The sequence below is a fragment of the Oryctolagus cuniculus genome, chromosome 3 (assembly GCF_964237555.1).
Source record: "Oryctolagus cuniculus chromosome 3, mOryCun1.1, whole genome shotgun sequence".
Classification (NCBI taxonomy): Eukaryota; Metazoa; Chordata; class Mammalia; order Lagomorpha; family Leporidae; genus Oryctolagus; species Oryctolagus cuniculus.
Genome location: NC_091434.1, coordinates 135,984,949 through 136,008,320, shown reverse-complemented (window position 1 = coordinate 136,008,320; position 23,372 = coordinate 135,984,949). Strand labels below are relative to the sequence as shown.

At 42.8% G+C, this 23,372-nt stretch overlaps 1 protein-coding gene across 23 annotated transcripts in view; it reads right to left on the bottom strand.

The window, feature by feature from the left end:
• Positions 1–764: 764 nt before the first annotated feature.
• Positions 765–23,372, bottom strand: part of NRCAM (neuronal cell adhesion molecule) — a 329,372-nt gene continuing 306,764 nt past the window's right edge. For 21 of the 23 annotated variants that reach the window (XM_070071141.1, XM_070071138.1, XM_008258359.4 and 18 more), the window contains 3 exons: positions 15,574–15,705; positions 14,587–14,665; positions 765–2,619 (listed from right to left, as the gene is read on the bottom strand). In XM_070071141.1, coding sequence (XP_069927242.1) covers positions 2,382–2,619; positions 14,587–14,665; positions 15,574–15,705 — 449 coding nt within the window. In that variant the 3' untranslated portion in view covers positions 765–2,381. Of the gene's footprint in view, positions 2,620–14,586; positions 14,666–15,573; positions 15,706–23,034; positions 23,036–23,372 lie in introns of all 23 variants that reach the window. The other 2 variants (XM_017342761.3, XM_051849685.2) reach the window with 1 other exon arrangement.

Here is a 23,372-nt window from a genome sequence, read left to right as displayed (position 1 = left end):
TGATCTCTGCCAATAATGGACTTTGCAAAGTAAAAAAAAATCAAAGTCTGTACTGTTTCAACACATGAGGAGATACGCTAGAAAAAGTTAAAAAAAATCACAAAGAGCTCAAGACTACTTTAATAGTTACTTTTTGGATGGAAATCTCGCCACACTTGCCTGCACTATTACATACACCATCATTTGGACACTCATACTCCACAGGGAACATGACAAATTACAAAAGAAGAGAGGGCCTATTAAAACCACATTTCTTTTTTAATACAAAATCTGGTGCACTATTACGAAGTGACTCCTTCATACACAGTTTAGTTTAGCATCTACCATGAGGGAAGAGTAAACCTGTATTTTCATTGTTCTCGCAAAATATTGGCCAAAAGGAACTTTATCTTTATGCTCTGATGCCAAGGCCAGCCCACTTCCTTTTTTTCTTTTTTTCCTTTTTTTTTGTATTTCCCATAGACAGGTTGGTCTACAAAGATGGCAAATGGAGACACGGAAGTGGTCAGGACCACCATTCATTGGGATGTCTTCAAATGATGCTTTACCTACACGTATCAAAGGTCCCAGGGCACCACACCCACTGTGCCTCACAGGGGAAGCTTGCAAGATTAGCTGGAAGCCTGCTGTCAGTATGTAGAAAAATCCACTGTTTCAGTTTCACAGCAAAAAAGGGGTGGGGAGGCCCAAAAGACATTGCAGCAGCTGCCTTCTGATCCCATCACTGCATCCGTGGGCTCATTTCTTATACAGTACAACATGAACATTTTTGCATGTTTATTTGTATGTCACACCTGTAAGCATATAGCATCTACACTTTCAGTGTATTTACAAATTCAACAAAATATCTACATATAAAAAGCTTTACTTAAAATTAAACTTGATGCAAGTTATGAGAAACCAATTTATTGGCAAATGAAATTGAGCATTCCTTCAACCATAGGTTGCTATAGATTTTCATATTTGGAGGTAAACCATTTGATAGAGTGTTGAGGAACGTGATAGAATATATATGTGCATCTAGATTGATTTTTTTAAACGGCAGATGTAGTCCCTTTGACTGTTGGTCTTTTAAGCACTTGTTGGGGTTTCTTGGATTCTGAAATGTGTCACAGCTATTTGCGCACACATAGCTTCATGGGGCAGGGCGTTTTTAGAAGCTCATGTAACTTTAAGTCTTAGCAAATAATGTACTACTGTTGGAATGCTGCTGTTGGGTTTTTAGTCTTGGAATAACCTGCTTGTTTTCCTATTAATTTGCTACTACGCTGACATCTTTGTCACTGAATGAGATTTGTTTTATAGAAATTATAAAAGACCACAAAACCATCATGAGTTCCAGTTGGTAATAAAGTTTTTCTCTCTAGACTTTATGGGGAAGTGCTTTTGTCGAAAAACCATCTCATGATTTTTATTTTCCTACTTCCTATTCCCCGCTGGCATTGCAGTTTTCATTATCTCTGCTTTTTAAAAGTTACTTTTAGACAGTGACAGTAATCTAGGCTAGAGTTGGCTGTACCAGCTCATGTGGTGTGGAATGCTGACTGTCTGAAGGCACTGCATGTGTCTTGCCCTGTGTTTTCTGGAATCAGCCTTGAAATCTGAGTGATTTGTTTTTGATTCTTTCTGTGTGGCAGAAATACCGAAATGCATCGCCATACATACACGTTGCTTAGGCCTACGAACAACGGAAGAGAGAGAGAAGGTAGAAAGAACACTGCTACTGCTGTAAGACCTGGTGGATTAAGAAGCCTAGAAGTGTCAGGAGCCAAGAGCAGGTGGTAGACCCTCACTGAGCATCAGCAAATGCAACTGTCATAATGAACTCATTGAGCAAGTAGGGACTGTACACACTGTTTCTAACAGCCTCCCCGAAAGACTAAGGACAGCTAGACACGGAGTCACCAATTGCACGGCAATGTCCACGAAGACATCTGAAGCTCTAGAGAATTCTACAGGAACACTCTTGACAATGAAAACAGAACTCACATTGGGGGGAGGGGGGCGGGTTCAGCTGAGTAGAGTATCAACAAAGGATCAAACCGTGTTTTCGTAACACACGCAGGTATGTCCTTTAAATGGGTAGCATTTCTCATGCATCATGTTGAAGTGTGTCCTGAAGAGGAGACAGCATCACCTGTTGCTGATTTCTCTCAGTTCCGAGAAACGAAGAACAGCCGATTGGGACACAAGGTGTGCCCTCTGCACTCCAGTTCACATTTACCTGGCTGAATTCTGTTCTTGCGCTAACTGTTCTCATAATATTAACATACAGCAGAAAACAGACCTTCCGCCTCGATGTTCATAGTATGAGAGGGCTGAGACAAACAAGTGCTTAAGAGAAATTCTTGAGAAATGGGATATGGCCAAGAGCTGAAGGGTTAAACAAAGGAATTCATGGCGTTGACGGGAGAAGGCGCCTCGGAGCTTTCATTCCCTTCAGCTGGTTCTTTCTCTTTCTTACCGCTGTATTGTCCAATGAAGGAGCCGTCCTCATTGAACTGGCCGTTCACTCCCTCTCCATAGTCAACTAGGCTATCATCACTGTCTTCTTTTTTCACAGTCCTATCTGAAGGTGTTCGGCTCCCTTTTTTCAAAGGCTTGTGGTCCTCGGCATCACTGGAAAAAAAAAAAAAGAGGAAACATTTTGTTGTTGTTAATCATGGCGGTTGGGTACCTTTCTTTGTTTGTTTTGAAAGATCACGCATGCAAATAATGAACCAAGCGTGTGGAGTCCTGAGCAGCTCTACAGTCCACTCTAATTGTCAGGCTGACGCCAATGATTTGGGATGGGATCGCAGTGACAGTCTGGTGCAGAGATGGCTGGAGCATCATGAAGTCTTCGGTAGAGTAGATGACTTCTGATTGTGCGTGTTAATTTCAATGGCAGTTTCTCCTGATTTGAAAGCAATCCAGAAATAATCACAAGCACTAACAAAAGCAAGAACTGAGAACAGTTGAAAATCATCATTATTTCTGAGTTCAACGGGCAGAGGGTGAGGGCAAAGCTCATGGCAAGAAGTTAGTATGTTAAATCGCATAACATCTCTGATTCCTTGGATATGATGGAGCATGATCTTGGTTAAAAATGAAATGTGCTTTTTTTTTTTCTAAGCCAAAAGGAGAAGCCAATTTCTGTATTTCAAATAATGTTGTTATTGAGTTCAACTGGACTTGTAAACTTCAACCTTACCTTTCAAGAGACCTACAAATCCCATTAAAAGGATGCAGAAGAAACAAATGAAAATTGCCTAAGAAGAAAAGCAAAATCCTTATACTGAAAGCACACAGTAATCTTTTATGTAAGATATTTGGTTAATGCATAGAGAGTTATTAATGTGGGGAGAGACGCTTTGAACTTAAAAGCACGACATTGGCCAGCATGTTCTAAAGAATGGGAATGCCTGCAAACACGTAAAGGAAAACACTCTGTACTCAGCCAACCCCTCACCCACTTCTCCCAAGTGGGTAATGCTGTCTCTCCATATCGGCCGGGACTCTGAGGAGGAACCTGACCAAGTCTTTATAGGACTCTATTATTATTATTTGCTTATTTCTCTGCTGAGGCCTCAAGCACAATTTCTGGAAGTAGAAGAGTATTCATTATATTTCAGAACATCCAGCCACACAGCCACAAAACGAGGGGTGCACACTGACCTACTCCTGAACAGGGAACATTTTGGGGGAATAAGGGCAATGATGTAATCCATTTTTTTTAAAATGTTTGTTTCCATCTTCCATCAAGGCAGAGTGGTTTTGTTTCCTTTCAAAGAAAAAAAATGCAAGGCAAACTAGAAAACACACACAATATCAGTGAGAGATAAAAGGCACTAACGTAATAAAGAGGTCTCTCTAGGTGCTGTGTCTCACCTGGTAGTTTGTGCTAAGACTTTACTGCTCCCCCTGGTTGAGAGAGCGAAGTTTTTTCCTGCCAAGACACAAATACTTCAAGATGTATAAATATCCTTGCTTTTTGTGTGTGTGTGTGTGTGAACAAATAAATTCTACTAGGGGTTTCAATTTTTCTCCAGAAAAAAAATCTCAAGACTGAGAAATAATGCTACAATATGACACTGGCATACGCAATAGAAAATGGCCTGTTTAACACTACACAGGTTCTTGTCATGAGTTAAGTAAAACCGTGTTATCACTGCTCATAAACAAATGAGACAGTATTCCAGAACCTTGGATTGGCCTGTACTGGGACACTTCAGAGGTCATGGTATCCAGTGTCTAATTGGTTACAAAAATAGATCTGACAACATTTTGAGGCTTTAATAATTAATTTCTAGTTTCTGCTTGACTACTTCCTGTGAAATACTGTTTGTAACTTGATGACACAGTTCATTCCACTGAAGAGTTCAATAATGAGCAGAATTTTGTCACCTAGATTCCAATGATTAGTCTATCCTGTTTGTAGAATGAGTATTCCAAGGAATACAGGAAATTCTAGTCTACAGCATTTCTTTGATCCTGATCAACCCACCCATCCCTTCATCCCATAAATATTTACTGAGTGTCTACTCTTAAGACAGATATTGTTCTAGGCATTAGAAATACAGCAGCAAATCAAAGAGGCTCAAACTATGACCCTGGTGAGTTCACTTCTAGTGAGAGAACCTACAGTTTCAACAATCAACATAATAAAGAAAGCTAGATATGCCTTAGGTCAAGGGATTACTTCTATGTGATCAAAGACTTCTGTTGGAAGAGTTGAGCTAGCCAGTACACCAGGAGAGTTGCTGGGAGGGAGATTCCAGCAGGAGTACCAGGCACTGTAAGTGCTCTGAGGTGCGGCAGGCCTGGCATATTCTGGGAGCAGTAGGCAGCTGGGGTAGCTAGAAATGAATGAGCAAGTGAGAGAGGAAGAGAGAAGCAGGAGTTAAGGTAGGATAGGTGATGGGGCTAGATCTGAGGGAAGTAGAAGCCATTGTGGTATTGCAATGGATGGATGAGTGGCATGACCTCCTTATATTTCATTTATTCATTCTAAATTGAGAGAGAGAGAGAGAGAGAGAGAGAGAGAGAGAGAGAGAGAGAGAGATTGAGAATGCACTCCCCCATCCACTGCTTCTCTCCCTAAATGCCTGCAACAGCCGGGCTGGAGCCAGGAGACAGGTATGCAATCCAGGTCTCCCATGTGGGTGGCAGGAACCTAGCCATGAGCCATCACAGCTGCCTCCCAGGGTCTGCATTAGCAGGAAGCTGAGTCAGGAGCCAGAGCTGGGAATGAAACCAGGTTCTCCCATATGGGATGTGAGCATCTGAGCTGTTAGGTCAAACTCTTGCTCCTCCCTACATTTAAACATCATTACGTGGTCATCAGTGTTGGTAACTCACCCTAGAGGGCAGAGGTTGGTAAACTCCAGCAGAATTGGGACAGGCCCATTTACTACATACTCTAAATGGCTGCCTTGGGTTTCAACAGCAGGACTGCAGAGCTGCAGCCGTGGCCATGTGGCCTACAAAGTCTGAAGTGTTTACTAGTGTGCCGTGTACAAAGTTCCCCATCCCCCTGCACTGCGGGATTAAGGGGGCTTCTGGCAATAATCGGGGAGTGAGAGGCCTTGGACCAGAGTAGGACCAATCTGAGAATGCTCAGACTGCAGACCCATTTTGAAGGTAGAGCCAACAAGGTTTTCTGATGGATTGGTTATAAAATAATGGAGGAAAAGATGATGCTAAGCCTTTGTTTGAGCCACTAGAAGCTTGGAATCACTGCTGTGGGGTGGAGCATTTGGGAGGTGGAAGATTGGTGGCTTAATTTTGGATGTGCTAAACTTCGGACACATCAGAGGAACCACTCCTGTAATCACTTTATGAGGCTAATGTTAACACTGCTATCTAAAACATCTGGGGTGGGGGGCTGGTGCTGTGGCATTTTGGTAAAGCCGCTAACTGCAGTGCCAGCATCCCAGATGGGCACCGGTTCAAGTCCCGGCTGCTCCACTTCCAATCCAGCTCTCTGCTATGGCCTGGGAAAGCAGCGGAAGATGGCCTAAGTCCTTGGGCCCCAGCACCCACATGGGAGACCTGGAGGAAGCCCCAGGCTCCTGACTTCAGATTGGTACAGCTCCCTGCTGCTGCAGCCATTTGAGGTGTGAACCAACGGATGAAAGATTCTCTCTAACTCTTTAAAATAAATAAATCTTAAAAAAAAAAAAAATCGGGGGAGTGGGCTGGGGATGGGACAGGAGCTCTCTATCAGTATATCTCCCTGCCCTTAAGCAAGTCCATTTAAAACAACAACAAAACTTTGAGAAAGACAAATCACTGGTTAATCTCATTCCTGAACATAGATGAAAAAAACCCCCAATAAATTGTCAGCACATTGAACTTAGTAGTCTCTAAGAAGATAATGTATCACATCCAAGTTCAGTTTATTCCAAGAATCCAAGTTTATTTTGGTGTTACCACACTGATTCATGTAATCCATCATTTCAGAAGAAAATGATCTTACGATCATCTCAGTAGATTCAGAAAGAGGTATATGACAAAACTCAACACACTTCCACGATAAAAACTTCAATACACTGTAGGAACAGAAAGTATCTCCATTAACCTGGCTAAGTGTACCTACGAGAACTCTGAGTAAACACCATCCTTGATGGTGACTCTTGAATGCCTTCTGTTTGACATCAAATAACAACATCAACCACTTCTAATCACAACCATGCTGCAAGTGGTGAGCAATGGGATGAAACAGACAGAAGGAAGCTATTGTTCTTAGTTGATGTGATTGCATACATACAAAAACCCAGAAGAAACAGCAGGCAACTATTAGAATAAAAAGAGGGCTTAGTAATGTTCCTTGATTTACTGTTAGCATTCAATTAGTTCATTTTGTGGTGGGTGTTGTGGCACAGCAGGTTAAGCCACCACCTGGGACCCCCATATCAGAGTGCCTGGGATTGAGTGCCACCTCTGCTTCAGATCCAGCTTCTTGCTAATGTGCCTGAGAAACAGCAGATGATGGCTCAAGGACTGGGGTTCCTACCACCTATCTTGTTCACCCAGATGGAGTTCCTGGCTTCTGGCTTCAGCTTGGTCCTGCCCTGGCTGTTGCAGGCACTTGGGGAGTGAGCCAGCTGATGGAAGATCTCTTTCTCTCTGTCTCTCTGACTTTCAAATAAATAAATATTTTTAAAAGTCGATTTTATGTATGTTCTTCCAATTGGAAAGTGGTATTTAACGAATTACTCCATTTATGACCATAAAATATCTTAGTATAAGAAAAATGTGTAAGACCTCTATGAAGAAAATAAAACTTTTATTCATAAGACACAAATGGAAAATTTCTGTATCTACGAACAGAAGATTCAAAAATGGTCAATTTATTTCCACTAAAAATCTAGCAGGGTTTTATGTAGATCTGGGTGAGCTGATTCAAACACATTATGTAAATTTAAAGAGTATCTGTAAAAACTCATGAGGCAGAATAACGAAGCTGGAGGCCTGAATCCTGCAGATATCAAGACTTGTTAATAACTATATTACTATGATAGGGTCGTTTTGGTACAGAGATAGACAAATTGACCAGTAAAATGTTGGAAACCAGTGGAAGATCTTTTTGTTGGCTTCATTCCTATATCATATTTTTATACTGTCCTTACTAGAATCATTTAAAAACATTATTTTGCAGTTGTTGGCTGCTACACAGATACACGATTGCCTTCAATGCTCACGTTGTGTCAAGCAACATTGCTAACTGAGAGAAACAACCTCCTCTGCGACGCAGTCACGAAGTGCAGTAACGCGAGACTTCAGTGACAGCCTTGCAGGATCAGGTGTCTGCTAGGTAGGCCGGCACTCTCAGGGCCAGTTACAACACGCTATTTATTCCCCAGCACACAGGCCCCTCCCCCAGTTCCTCCCTGGCTGAGTACTACAGGGTTATAGTCTTCCCAGCATTTGCTTCATCTGTTTTAGCCACTCCTAACCTTCCATCTGTGTGAGAAATTTCCGGTGAAGGTAGCCTAGCTATTATGCTAACTTTCCGTACATCTGCAAGCTGTTATGCTAGCTAGTTGTCTACTCACAGCTAAATATCTTTTTTTTTTTTTTTTTTTTTTTTGACAGGCAGAGTTAGACAGTGAGAGAGAGACAGAGAGAAAGGTCTTCCTTCCATTGATTCATCCCCAGAATGGCTGCTGCGGCCGGTGAGCTGCGTCAATCTGAAGCCAGGAGCCAGGTGCTTCCCCCTGGTCTCCCATGCAGGTGCAGGGCCCAAGGACTTGGGCCATCCTCCACTGCCTTCCTGGACCACAGCAGAGAGCTGGACTGGAAGAGGGGCAACCAGGACAGAATCTGGCGCCCCAGGAGGAGGATTAGCCTAGTGAGCTGTGGCACCAGCCTAACACCTTACTTTGAAAATGAGTCAAATGTCTATTTCTCATACTAATTGAACTCTGTTCTCAACTCTAGTGCTTGCCTATAGACTGTTGGATTTTTCCATCCACAATCACTTCAGTTACGAATAATGAGCAACCAAGAAGGACTCCCAGGCAGCACCTATTCATTCCAGCTCACTGGCTGCAGTGGGTAAGAATACACCCAGAAGTGCAGGCTGTGCTTAAAAGAAGAGAAAAGGGGAAAGAGGGATGCGATGCACTGTCAGAGACTTCCAGAAAAAGCTGTTCAAGGACAGCGAGATCTTTCAAAGGCTAGAAAAAGTTCTAAGACCTTATAAAACTTTGACAGTTGAAATCAGGTTACCTAGAGAAAATCACATACAGTGCTTGGCACATGGTTTGTGTCCAGCAAAGATGAGGGGCCTTCAAAGAAGCTCATAGAAAATGTGCACTATTCATTGATTGCTAATCTCACCCTGTCTTCCATACTACCATGTCTAAGTGTTTACAGGAGGTGATAATGGAATGAACCAAGGCCTTCACCAACCAGGCGGTCAACCAAACGCTGCTACAGGGATACACTTGGCTCCCCACCTGGGAGACAGCGGCTTGAGACATCGCCCCATGCCAGCAGAGAGTACCTCGTCGCCCCACGTCAGCAGGAAGTAGCTCTAAAGACAGATCATCGTCCCTCTACCCCTCCTGGACTTTTGGGACTAATGTAATCCCATGCAACTCCTGCTTTATAAAAAACAAAAGGTGGGGGCCGGCGCCGCGGCTCACTAGGCTAATCCTCCGCCTTGCAGCGTCGGCACACCGGGTTCTAGTCCCGGTCAGGGCGCCGGATTCTGTCCCGGGTGCCCCTCTTCCAGGCCAGCTCTCTGCTGTGGCCAGGGAGTGCAGTGGAGGATGGCCCAAGTACTTGGGCCCTGCACCCCATGGGAGACCAGGAGAAGCACCTGGCTCCTGCCATCGGATGAGCGCGGTGCGCCAGCCGCAGCGGCGGCCATTGGAGGGTGAACCAACGGCAAAGGAAGACCTTTCTCTCTGTCTCTCTCTCTCTCACTGTCCACTCTGCCTGTCAAAAAAAACCAAACCAAACCAAACCAAAACAAAACAAAAAAACCACACACACACAAAAGGGGGGAATGTTAGTAAATGGCACAGTCTTATCTATGGCGCGATTTACACCCTGACACCATCCTAGGCTCTAGCCCCCACCACCATTGCTGGAAGCCAGGTGATCACATGGTCCAACCACCGGTGTCAGCCCTACCCCCATCCTAATGGGATTCACTGCTCCTACTTCCCTGCTCCCTCCCTGGCAAAGTTTTAAGAGGACCTGTTCCTGAACACGTAGGTCTCTCTCCCTCCATCTCTCCTGATCTCTCTCGCTCTTTTCTTCATCTCTGTCTCTCTCTCGATCTCTTTCTCTTGATCGCTCTCTCTCCCTCTCTCACTCTCTATCTCTCTCTTATGCTTTCCTCCTTCTTTTCCTTTTCCGCCCCTTCCCTCCGTTCTGTCGGGTTTCCCCCAATAAACCTTTTCCGCTACTCCACTGTTTGGTGTGTTTTGTGGCGACCTTATACTTTGCTTCTCATTTTCAATAAAATTCATGTGTGACTGTCAAAAAAAAAAAAAAAAAACAAAGAAAATGTGTACTATTTAAAAACTGCACATGAATTTAAAAATATTTTATACTGAAATTAACTCACATTCAAATGCCATTTCCCATGAACTTTTTGAAGTATACTTATATACTTCCCATGATACCTCTTCTCTGATTTTTAAGCCTCTACCTTCTTCTTCGTTATTTTTTTAAAAGATTTATTTATTTGAAAGGCAGAATTAGAGAGAGAGAAAGAGAGGGAAAGATAGATCTTTGAACCGCTGTTTCACTGCCCAAATGATCACAACTGCTAGGACTGGGCTAGGCCAAAGCCAGGTGCCAGGAGCTTCATCTGGATCTCCCACATGAGTATTGGGGGGCCCACGGACTTATTCCATTTTCCACTGCTTTCCCAGGCACATTAGGAGGGAGCTGGATCATAAGTGGAGCAGCTGGGACTCGAACCGGTGCCCATATGGGATGCCGGCACTGCAGGCAGTGGCTTCACTCATCACACCACAACGTGGGTTCCCTCAGACGTTGTTTCTAAGAAAGTGTTCAGCACAAATGCACAGAACTTTCCGGGCGTGGTGAGCAATTCCAAGCCTGCGTGAAGTGCTGTACCAGTGCTTGTCATTTCCCACGCAAAGATTAATGATAAACAGTAAGTAACCCTCTTTGAATACTGTACTAAGGGAAGCTGCCTTATTGATTTTAAGTGTGAAGAGTAGCTTCCCAGATGAGTTATGGAAAGTACTTTAAAAACCATACATATATTTACCTATGTATGACTCAGAGGTTTACAAAAGAAAAATTATCGACATTTTTATGAGAACTTACAAAAGATAGGAAGAATCAGATGTTAGTTCACAGCCTGGAAGGCCAAAGATTAAATGGATTTTAAAATAAATAATAAGTTTTAGGTATATTAATAATATTTTTCAAAATATAGTGTATATAGCTATAAATGCATTCTTGATGCTTACATTCATACATAAACATTACAGTGCAATGGAAAGGAAAGTTCGTATGACATTATCACAGCTTGGTTTTACACTCCTTCCCCTGGGGACACTTGTACCATGCCTCTACGCTGTGCACCTGGCTTCTGCTTGATGCTCCTGTCCCCTTGCCTCCTTAGCTGTATCCTTTTGTAGCACTCTTCCCAGTCTGTTCTTTTACTTCCCTGTGTCCTTCATGAGCTTAAACTCTGAATGTGGGACCATGGTCTATTGGTATCAGTATCCCCGAGGTCTGGCATGCAGTAGGCACTCAATTAATACTGGTGGAATGAATTTGTGATAAAATAACGATAACGGGAATAGTAGGCACTAAGAAAAATTTTCAGAATTCTAACATTAAAACATTCCTTCTTAATTTTATATTGACAGATAAAGCATTGGAATATATTTTCCTTTCTCTTGCTTACACTAAGAATGGATTTTAGGGAGTTCAATTTTTTTTCCCCTAGCAGTGTTGGTTTAGGGTTGTGCACATCCATTTCATTCACACAGTTATCAATCCAAATACCATGGGCAAATGCTTTGTGACGTAGGTTCATTCAGGTTTTAAAAAGAATGGTTCTAAAGAATAAAAAAAAGTACTTACTCAGTTGCTTGCATTGTTTCTGATTTTTCTATATGCTAGTAAGGATGACGTAGATGCTACTATCTGTATAATTAAAGAAACAAACAAAAAGCTGCAGGCTTCCACCAGAGGGTAACTGCTTAAAAGTGGATGTTAGAGTGAGGGCGCAGGGTTATAGCATATGAAAAAAAACCAACTCTGGTCACCACTGAAGTCCCATCCCTCTCTGCACTATGAAATGCCCACTGGTTCAGAGTCAGCCATGTAGAAACGGCTTCATCCTGAGGCTGGAGGATGAGCCAATCATAACAGGAATTAATTTCCACTTAGACAACAGGACCAATTTTGTGTGTGATTGGCTTAATAATCTGTTTTTCAGAAAGAAAGAGAAGAGGACTCAGTCAATAACACAGAGCTCAAAACTTCCAGAAGGTGCAAACCACAGAAATGATGCTGGAAATTTAGGGAAGAAAATGACATTTAAATGTACTGTATTTTTTTAAAAAGAGGTAGGGGTCTGTAATAAACAGCTGGAACCATTTTCATTAATTCTGACATCCGAGATAATAAAAGTCTTCTGATTTCATCAGATAGAAAAGAAACCAGAGGGAAAAATTTCTGAGGACAAGTTGGGCAGTCAGTCACAGGACAAAGCCACACCATAGGAAAGGAAATTGGGGGATGTGACTTCACTCGTGGGATTGTCCTTAGGCACTATCAGCTTCATCTGAACCAATTCCCATCACGGTGTTGTGTTTCAAGCCGAAGGTACCAGATAGAACCTTATTTCCCTTGGCACCTCCCAGATCAATGTTATTACATAGAGGAACGAGTGTTTTTTGTCACACCAATTGGGTTTGCACTCAATATGCCCAAACGAAAAGTCTTTATCTGCTGAGTAGCTCAAGGCCCAAGCCAATCAGCCATTTGGAAACGTTTCACAAACCCAGCACACATGAATCAACATTTGGACAAAAAAATAACAAACCAAACACGAGCAACCATATGTGAGCCCAGCGATTACGAGGCCAGTAACCAAACACTTGCTATGTACTGTTCAGGAACAAAATCATACTCAAAGTTGTTCGTAGATAGCTCATAGAGAGCACAGAAATCCCAGAATCAGAAACAATCCTTTGGAGATCATCTAATACTTGAATAGTATCTTATTGTATAAGTTAAAAAAAAAAAAAAAAAAAAAAAAAAAACGGAGACCTAGACAAATTGAGTACAATATCTAAAAGCATCATGGGTAATGACTGAGTTGAAAGTAGAACTAACTAGTCCTTTGATTCCAAATCAGTTCACAAAGTTCAACCTCCATGTGAATCAAGGAGAGAAAATCACCTTAAGTTGGATCAGTTTCATGTTACTATCATAGCAAGTTAGCAATCTGACACCCATGAAGTGAGCAGTACATGCCAGATTCATGGACGTATGACAGTGACAGTGTAGGACAGGGACCCATCAGCACGTGGACAATGTATGAAGAGCAACGGTTTATCTTCACTTCATGCAAATAAGTGGTCAAGCCATATTAAAGACTGAGCCCCATCACCAAAAACCAGGGAGTGGCGTGCATATCCTGTGTAGAACTGTAGCTACAGGACTCTAACGTAAGAAATTCTTTAGTAATTATCAGCTCACCTGCTTAACACAGAGAAGAATGAATTAAATTAGTGACGATGTCTACTCATCCTGCATGAGACACGTGTGTCCTCAGCCAGGGGCACCTATGGGCTGCTCTAGTGCGTTGTGAAAAATGTCTGCATGAACAGGGTGGGGTTTTCACACACTTCCATCCCACAGCCAGCCTTTGAGACAAAGATGCCCCTCATTAACATTTTTTCTGTGTCATCAGATACAGAAATTCTGAAAAGTTTTGGAAATGACAATTAGCTCTGTTGAAGACGAAATCTGAACAGGAAATCTTGGGTGCCAAGGAAACAAAGGCAGAGCACTTGATTCTGCCTAGACAGACCTATCTGGTCTGACAACAATTTTGTTGAAAACATTTGGTTGTTCTCAACCAGTTCTATATTTCTCATCCTTGGTTTATTTCACTCTTTGTGAAACAGACATGGCAATACCCAAACTGAGCCCCAGAGACAGGTAAGATTTAACATGAATATCTTATCTACGAATGTCCTGGCAATCACAACAATGTAACATCTTGCTTCTCCTAAAAGCCTTTTCTTCTGGCAAAAACAGCCTCAAAAATGGGCTCTCCATCTTTTAGAAATTGTGCTTTAATCATCAAGAGGATTCTAAAGATGGAAAGCTAATATGTAAATGTCTTTTTATAAATGGAAGTATCCTCTGGGGGCACGGACATTTCAATAATTCAATACATAAAAATGTTTCCTTTCTGATTTTAACATATCCAAAATGATCATTCATCTGTCTTTGAAAAGATCTACAAACCTAGGCAAGAGCATCTTTGTTGAAAGAGGAGGTTTATAAGAAAATGTGGCATATAGGTTATGTTAAGATTTTTGCTCGGTGGTGGTGACAAGCCAAGAATATACTTGGGTTGTCAAAGTGCCAGAAGGCTGATATTTATTCACAATGACGAGTTTCTAAGACAACCGAGTCACCATTTTGTGAAGTATGGTGTGTGTGTGTGTGTGTGTGTGTGTGTGTGTGTAGAAAAACGAACTCAAAATCCGAAATTAAGGAATCCATTAACACTGATCCTATAAAAGCACATCAAGGAATGGACAAGTCGTTTCCTTCGCAATGCAGTCTCTGAAGGGTCTTCCCTGTTTTAATTCTCGTGGTAACACTGTTTTTGCTGGACTGACTGATACAGTCACTCTGGGACTCACTCTGCTTCCAAATCTATAACGAACACAGAGGCCAATTTTTTTTAATGAAAAATGAGGCTGTTTTAACTGTGAGAGATGTGTAAACGCTTAGACATCTACAAGGAACACATGAAATACGAAATGCCAGGCAGAGCACGTTGCTGGTGGGCGAGGGCTTGAGCACAGTTTGCGTGGGGCAGCGAAGACAGAGTAGGGGAGGCACAGAACCCACCTGTACTCTCCAAACGTCCCATCGTCTTCCTTCATAGGCTGGATCTCAGGGTCAGCGTGGGCATCTTCCTTTTCTTTAACTAAAAAATTTCAAAAATGGCATCATTACCCATGAACCTTGGGTTTCCTCATTCAAAATTTATGAGTATACTTTTTAAGATTACACAGCAGTGGAAAATAATTCTCAGTAATGTGTAACACAATGAGTTTTAAAAAAATCCATAGAATATGCATATTATCAAAAAAACTATGCATGAATTGGAATTTTTTTGCACCAAAAACAAATTTATCTTTGAATTCCAATTTTTCCACAAATGTCAGAATTGCCTTCATACAACCATATACATATAATGTGGCCATTTATATACTTTGATGTTTTTGCCATTTTGAGGCAACCCAGTTGAATGAACATATGCTAACACACGTGCCATCATATAACACATCAGGTTGTTGCACCACCTGATGATGCAACAATCCTTGTTTCTAAGATATCCCCCCTATTTTATCAATCCGTGTATTAGCCAGGTTTCAAACTGTTTTTGTAAGTCTGTTCTCTTGGAAGTCTGTTCTTCACTGGACGCATTAACTTGAAGAAACCATCAACCTTACAGGCAAAGGAACATTACATATCACTTTATCAAGACTTGGTTCATGCATTGCTTCCCCTGGAAATCTTCATGCGCTAAGCCCTCCTCAGTTGGCTTCAAGTGCTACTGGAGCATCCACAGCGTACGTGGATCCTAAAGAAGCAGACACACTCATGTCTTCAGAGGAGAGATTCATTACTCCTCCAAAGGCCTTCTGATCCTTGACAGTGTTCATGTTGCTATGATATAAAAAGGGCTCAAAAACGGTTTGAACAGGAAATCCAAGTACAGGGCTCTGGGAAGATTTACTATTGCAACCTCTGTGATTACCCCATGATGTCTTTTTAGTGTAATGAATAATTATGTAACATTATAAAGCAATTTTAATCTTTTTTTCTTACCTGGATATTTACCACCCTTGTTTCTTCTGATGAAGCAAACAATCAGCAAAATTAAGATGAGGAGCGCAACAGCACACATGAGACCAATGAACCAGCCCTGAGTTGCAATATCCACCTGCCGGCTTGCCATGGCTGGAAAACAAACCAATGGAGTTGGTGGGAATGGATTAAGGGGAAAATGAAAACAACATCATTTCTTGTGCTAAAAATAGCTATACTATAAGTCTGTTTATATGCTTTAAACGTGGCCCCAAATTGGAACCTGGTGGTTATCCATCAGGAATTATAAATTTAACTTAGGAAAATGTCATCAGTACTTGGTGGAGCATTAAGCCCCTGTTATGGAAATTAAAAATGCTATCACAAAAACTAATAATAATAATAATAATAATAATAAGGTTCTCTTAGCAAAAATTGAGAAAAATCATCACCTAAAAAATTCTAATAGAGAAATGTGCTAATAACATTAAATGCTATCAAACCCTGCTGAACATTATGTTCTTAATAGAAACAAATTCCCAAACCAGTTAAAAAATTTACTGTTTACAGGATAAATTCTGCATTGTTAAGTACGATGATAAGAATATAAAACTAGATTTAAAACAGAACAGAATATATACATTTAATAGAGTATTTTTCCTTCAAATAAAACCACTTCTGGAGGCTAAAATGTCATGGCAATGACTCTGCTGTTTTTCAAATGTTTCAGGAATCTTCTAAGAAAGAAAGCGGTCTGCATGAGAAAACCAGTTCTTGTGGGGACCGAGCACTTGTATTATTTTATATAACACCCGAATTTGTATCCAAAATATTTATCTCATTTACAAGAGTTGGTTCTGAACAGCAATTTCTGAAAAGCCAAAAGAACCAATATTTGTTATTGTTTAGGATCTGGACCCTTCAAAACACTTGGAAATATATCTTGGTCAGTGGTCTCATCACTGGAGTAAAGGACCAGTTTGAAGAGAAAATACTCATTTACATGTTCAAGTATTCTTTACATCTGCTTGCGTAAATAAACATGAAGCCCCTTATTCAACTAGGCATGGTGTGCAAAACTCCTAAGCAAACCTGGGAATAATCAGCATTTCTGGAATGACGCGAATGTATCGATCATACTGGACAAAGTGCAGCATCAATGGCTATTCAGACATGCCCATGCGGATTTGTTTCAATTCATGGGTATGAATTCTTTTTTTAAAAGGCCTTTAATTTTTCTTTTTTGACCATAATTAAGGTAGAAGTCTTTCTTCTTTTGACCCCAGAAGCATGCCCATTTCATGCACTGGATTTGACCGGATTCCTTCTGGATACGTTTCACATGGTTGGGTTGGATGTGTGTGATCGCTGGCTGCAGCGGTAATAAGCTTGACCACACGTGTACCAGGCTCTGCTGCACGTTACAGAAGCAGTACTTCATTGCTTTTTTTTTTTCTCCACACTAAGTATGGGGAGGAAAATGAAATGCTGCAAATCAAGTGTGAAGAGCAATGTTCAAAGAATGCATGGAAGAATCAAAGAAGCAGAAATGCATGATCTGGAACACAATCAAAGGCCCGGGGCCTTTCCCCAGTAGTCCCATGTGCCTCATTAGCTGGGGAGTACGCTGCATTGCGAATTTCACAAGTGAAGCACGAATACAGGCAGGTTCTGGGGCCGGCGCTGAGGCGTAGCAGGTTAAACCACCTCTGCAGTGCGGCATCCCTTAAGGATGCTGGTTTGAGTCCCAGCTGCTCCACTTCCAATCCAGGTCCCTGCTAATGCACCTGGGAAAGCAGCAGTGGATGGCCTGTGTCCTTGGGCCCCTGCACCCACGTGAGACTCAGAAGAAGCTCTGGGCTCCTAGCTTTGGCCTGGCACAGCCCTGGCTATTGTGGCCATTTGGGGAGTGAACCAGCAGATGGAAGATTCTCTATCACTATTTCAAATAAATAAATAAATCTTAAAAAATAAAGAATAGAAACAGGTTCCCCCTTCTACTCGTATACCACAGCCATCATGATGTGGGTGAACTGAAGACAGTGACAGCTAACATTACTAAATGCTTGGCACAGTCCCGAGGGTATAATCTCACTTATTCTTCACAACGATCCTTTGAGGTAGGCATTAAATGTACCATGCCCAGAGTGGTTAACGACTGTGCCCAGGAGTTGGGATTGGACCTGTGTCTATGTGACTCGGGAGAGCATGCTACTGAGGCATTATGCTCTACTGCTCTAATGCATTCCTGAAAACACATCAGGACAGCAAAAGTGCAGACATCTGAACAAAGAATCCAATACTATAGGGACTTAGGGACTGCCCATCCTGAGAAGCAAAAAAAAAAAAACAAAAAAAACAAAAAAAACCAAACATTTTTAAAAGTCCATTATATTTCTTTCAATTCACACATGGTCTCCACGTGCATTACTTCCATGCTGAACTAAAAACCAAGCGGTCTCTTGAGCACCTGATTGAAATTAAGGAGTTCCTGTTTGCAGTAGGCTTAATGACGTACAGTCGTGTCATACTTGGTCTTAGTATTTACATTTTTACTCAAACTGAATGCTACTGATAAGGGCGAAATGCAGTAAAATGCTCAAATACAAGCATAAGCATTGTCCTACAAAGATTGTCCTACAAAATTGCCGGGTCTGGCGCTGTGGTGTTGTAGGTTAAGCCATCCACCTGTGGCACTGGCATCCCGTATGGATGCTGGTTCAAGTCCCAGCTGCTCCACTTCCAATCCAGCTCCCAGTTGATGGCCTGGGAAATCAGTAGAAGATGGCCCAAGTGCTGGGAACCCTGCACCCACACGGGAGACCCAGAAGAAGCTCCTGGCTTAGGATTGGCGCAGCTCTGGCATTTAGGCCATTTGGGGAGTGAACCAGTGGATTGACGACTTCTCTCTCTGTCTCTCCCTCTGTCTGTAACTCTGCCTCTCAAGTAAATAAATAAATCTTAAAAAAAAAAAAAGATATTGACTGCTAAAACTGAACTGGCTGGCAGCTTGTTTTTTGCATTTATGCAAAGATTAGATGTATTTCTTTGACAGCTGGTAGATAAATATCCAAATGGACTTTGAGTTTTTGCCTCTATGGCTAAAGAAAGAGGAATAAAAAGAATCAAATATTTGCCTATCCTACTAATTTAAGATTGGGCAGGCACAACATGTTAATAGGTGCACACGCGCGTGCACACACATCTGCATAAATGCACACGAATGTACACGAATGCACCTGAGGTTGATGTGAAACGGAAATGGTGCAAGTAGAAGTAACTACAATTGACTTCCCATTCAGACAAGCAGGAATCTAGAGCTCAGAATGACTACAAGAGCTTCAGGCCTTCTCAGGACACTAAAATCATCTCAGCTACAGCGTACACACCCAAGTCACAGCCACAACCGTGCATATTACACACATGCCTGCACACACAGCCACAGGCACACAGAATGAGACCCATGGCTGTAGACTCCGAGTCTCCTTGGCTGGGTATTAGTGGGAAAGAGTGAAAGAGGATTTTCACTTTAGGTGAAAATTTTGTAATAAAATCATCTCCATGTATTATGTAATCCATAAAGTGATAAACACATATCAAGAATATAGAAATAAGGCAGAGAGGGCCGACGCCGCCGCAGCTCAATAGGCTAATCCTCCACCTGCAGCGCCGGCACACCGGATTCTGTCCCGGTTGCCCCTCTTTCAGGCCAGCTCTCTGCTGTAGCCAGGGAGTGCAGTGGAGGATGGCCCAAGTGCTTGGGCCCTGCACCCGCATGGGAGACCAGGAGAAACACCTGGCTCCTGGCTTTGGATCAGCGCGGTGGGCCGGCCGCAGTGGCCACTGGGGGGTGAACCAACAGAAAAGGAAGACCTTTCTCTTTGTCTCTCTCTCCCTGTCCACTCTGCCTGTAAAAAAAAAAAGAAAGAAAGAAAGAAAGAAAGAAAGAAAGAAAGAAAGAAAGAAAGAAAGAAAGAAAGAAAGAAAGAAAGAAAGAAAGAAAGAAAGGCGGGCATAGAGATGGATGTGCTTTGTTTCCCAGAAGTTTTTGTTTTTAAGATTTATTTATTTATTTGAAAGTCAGAGTTACACAGAGAGAGTAGAGAGAGAGAGAGAGAGATCTTCCATCCACTGGTTCACTCCCCAATTGGACGTTAACAGCCAGAGCTGTGCCGGAAGCCAGGAGCTTCTTCCAGGTGTCCCACATGGGTGCAGGGGCCCAAGGACTTAGGCCATCTTCTACTGCTTTCCCAGGTCATTGCAGAGCTGGATCAGAAGTGGAGCAGCCGGGACTCAAACCGGCCAAACTGACACCCATATGGGATGCCAGCACTGCAGGCAGAGGCTTTACCCACTATGCCTCAGCACCTGCTGCCTCAGAAGTTTAACACTCCTCTGTTATCATGTTGCTATTGTGTCAGGGACGCCCTGTGCCCCACAGTAGGGTGTCTCAGAAAAAAATGCTCTTGGGTTCTCAGAATCAGAAAAAACACCACAAGGTGGGTACAGGAGAGAGCAGAAATGGGTATTTGTTGGAGCATACTTAGGAAGAATCCCCTGTGCATAAAAACGTTCTGTTCAGTTAAAATACTTAGAAATGTGCTAAGGGGATGGCACTGTGGTCTAGTAGGTTCAGCCTCTGCCTGTGGCACCAGCATCCCATTTGGGTACAGCTTTGTACCCTGGCTGCTCCTCTTCTGATCCAGCTCTCTGCTGGTGGCCTGAGAAAGCAGTAGAAGATGGCTCAAGTGCTTGGGCCCCTGCCACCCACATGAGAGACCCGGAGGAAGCTCCTGGCTTCTGGCTTCAGCCTGGCCCATCTCTGGCCGTAACCAGTGGACAGAAGACTTTTCTCTCTGTCTCTCCCTCTCTTAGGTCTGTAACTCTGCCTCTCAAATAAATAAATCTGAAAGAGAGAGAAAGAGATATGCTGATTGGGGACCAAAGTTTAACAGAGAAGCTGTTGGTAAAAAACAAATCTGTTTAAATCCTTTGTGATATGAGGAGAAGACACTTGGTAGAGGAAGGAGAGGTGGCAGAGTGTGGTGTTAATGAGATGTCATAGCAGGTCACACCTGGCGATACCAGGTGTGGTGGCACTCATGGATTCATGCAGCAGTATGGGGAAGCAACACAGCCTCGGGACACTGCATTCTTTTTTTTAAATATTTATTTATTTGAAAGGTAGAATTACAGAGAGGGAGAGAGAGAGAGAGAGAGAAAGAGAGGTCTTCCATCTGCTGATTCACTCCCCAAATGACCACAAAGGCCAGAGCTGTGCTGCTGAACCAAAGCCAGGAGCCAGTGCAGGGCTCCACATGGGTACAGGGGCCCAAGTGTCTGGGCCATCTTCCACTGCTTTCCCAGGCCATAGCAGAGCTGAATCGGAAGTGGAGCAGTCAGGACTCGAACCAGCACCCAAATGGGATGCTGGCACTGCAGGCGGCGGCTTTACCTGCTATGCCACAGTGCCAGCCCCGACACTTGCAGTCTTGTTTGGTCTTCAATGTGTGTTACAGGAGAAGAAGAAATAGACCTTAAAAGCTCAGACTACAAAAGGCAGAGATAGTATCCTATTATCCATGAAGCCTACACAAAAGTTGGATCAGGGTTCCTGAAATGAGCAAAACTTGGAGAGAGAAGCAGCTCAAGAATGCAGAGTTTAAAAATTAGCCAGCTAGTATGCTCTCACACCTGGCGTGGAGGAGCAAGAGCCAACGATGAAGCTTCACACCAGTGTTCACTCTGTACTAAGCACAGAGCCACAGAAACAGAAAGGGAGACGGGAGCTGCAGCGACGCCAAGTGGAGGATTCTGGAATGGGGATGGCATTCACTCCTAGGGGCAATATGCTAACTAAAGTCATTAGGGCCCAATCAGTATTTACGCCTCCTGATGGTCACACCTGTGTGTACAAAGTGACAACCAGTGGTGTGTCTCCTCATCTTGTCTCTTCATCCCTGGTACACAATAGCCCACCCATCACAATCCCTCTCCTCCAGCTGCCTGGAAGCTGCTGCTGGAACAGCGGCATCACACCGCTGAGGAAGAATCAGCTTTCTAAAGGGCCTGCCTTGTGTCCTGTAAGAGGTCAAAAAACAACAAAATGATGCTACTTGACTCTGAGGGTGCATCTAACTCTCCTGCAAGTCGGGAGTACACGTGGAGCCGTTAGGGCTGCAGAGTAGCTGACACTAGGTGCTACGGAAGCAGTCACTTCCGAGAGGATCTGTTCCCTTCTGGTGTGGGCCTGGGCCTGGGGTGTACTGAGGGTCTCTCTCCTGGTGCTGGAAGGCTGAGCGTCTCATGCCAACATTCACCTTGTTCTTGCTGGCGACCCGGGGAGGTCCTACCCCTCTCTGAGCTTTGACACGAGGTGGAAGAGGGCAGTCACAGTGCCTGCTTCACAGGGTTGCTGTAAGGACTGAATGAGAAAACCACTCGCTCAGCCTAGAGGAGAGCTGAGGACAGTCCAGTCCCTGCCAGCTCCGTATGCACAGAATATCTACTTAAGCTTTTATGTTTCCAAATTAAATGTTATCAGTAACACAATAACCTTGTAAGACTGTGAATTGATGCGATAGTTCCCTTTTATGTGTAATATAGCATTTTCCTCGAAGTATGTACATACATGGACATGGAGTAAAAAGGAACAAAATAGCAGGGAAGGTATGTTTTGTTAAAACACTATTATTTTAGGGACTGGCGCTGTGGTGTGGCAGGTAAAGCCGCTGCCTGTAGTGCCGGCATCCCATGTGGGCACCGTTTTGAGTCCTGGCTGCTCCACTTCAATCCAGCTCTCTGCTATGATCTGGGAAAGCAGTGGAGGATGGCCCAAGTGCTTGGACCCCTGCACCCATGTGGGAGAATGGGAAGAAGCTCCTGGCTCCTGGCTTCAGATCAGCTCAGCTTGGTCATTGTGGCCACCTGGGGAGTGAACCAGTGGATGGAAGACCTCTCTCTCTATCTGTCCCTGCCTCTCTGTAACTCTGCCTTTTGAATAAATAAATAAATTTTTAAAGAAAATTATGATTTTAGCAAAAGGAGATTTAAAAACTATAGTTGGATATCATGGAATATTACTTTTGGTTTCTTTCTTCTTTTAAGCCACCTATGATTGGATGTTTCCTCAATTATGAAAAATTACTTTAAAAATCATCCTGTTTTGTGAATAAAAGATACACAAAAAACACAACTTGTCTATGAGTTCTACAGGCTACACAATACTTCCTGAAGAAGGCATGAAGTGACTGAACACAGTTAGGGACATGAACCAAAAACTGAATGCATACCACAAAATCCTCATTTACTCAGAAGCAGGCAGGGTTGCTTCTCATCTTGTAAGCAAATAGGAACATTCTTGTATTTCACATGAAAACTTTTTGTTAGAACAGTCAAATTTGTTGTGATAAAAATGTAATACATGAATTGCAAAATTTCTTGTTCCATGGAAATTCAATAAAACATCAGCTATCTACACACCCTGTTGGGATCTGCTGTGCTGTAGTCCATTTTGGTACAAAGAATTGTGATTTTTTGATGTTACTTCAAATGCAAAAGCATTTCAACAACTTCAGTTGAATTCAGAGGGGCACTTTGTACATGTAAGGGATATAAAAATGGAATTATCTACATTATGTAGGTCAGACATTAACATATTAAATATGTTTTTGGTAATACCATGGCAAAAGTTGATTTGCTCAATCCTGTAATTGATTTGAACCAAACAGCTAAAGGGCCCCACAGAAAGATGTTCATGTCCCTCCCTACCTACAACACAGTCCCACCAGCCTCGTCTCCACCTGTGAAGACACAGCCCC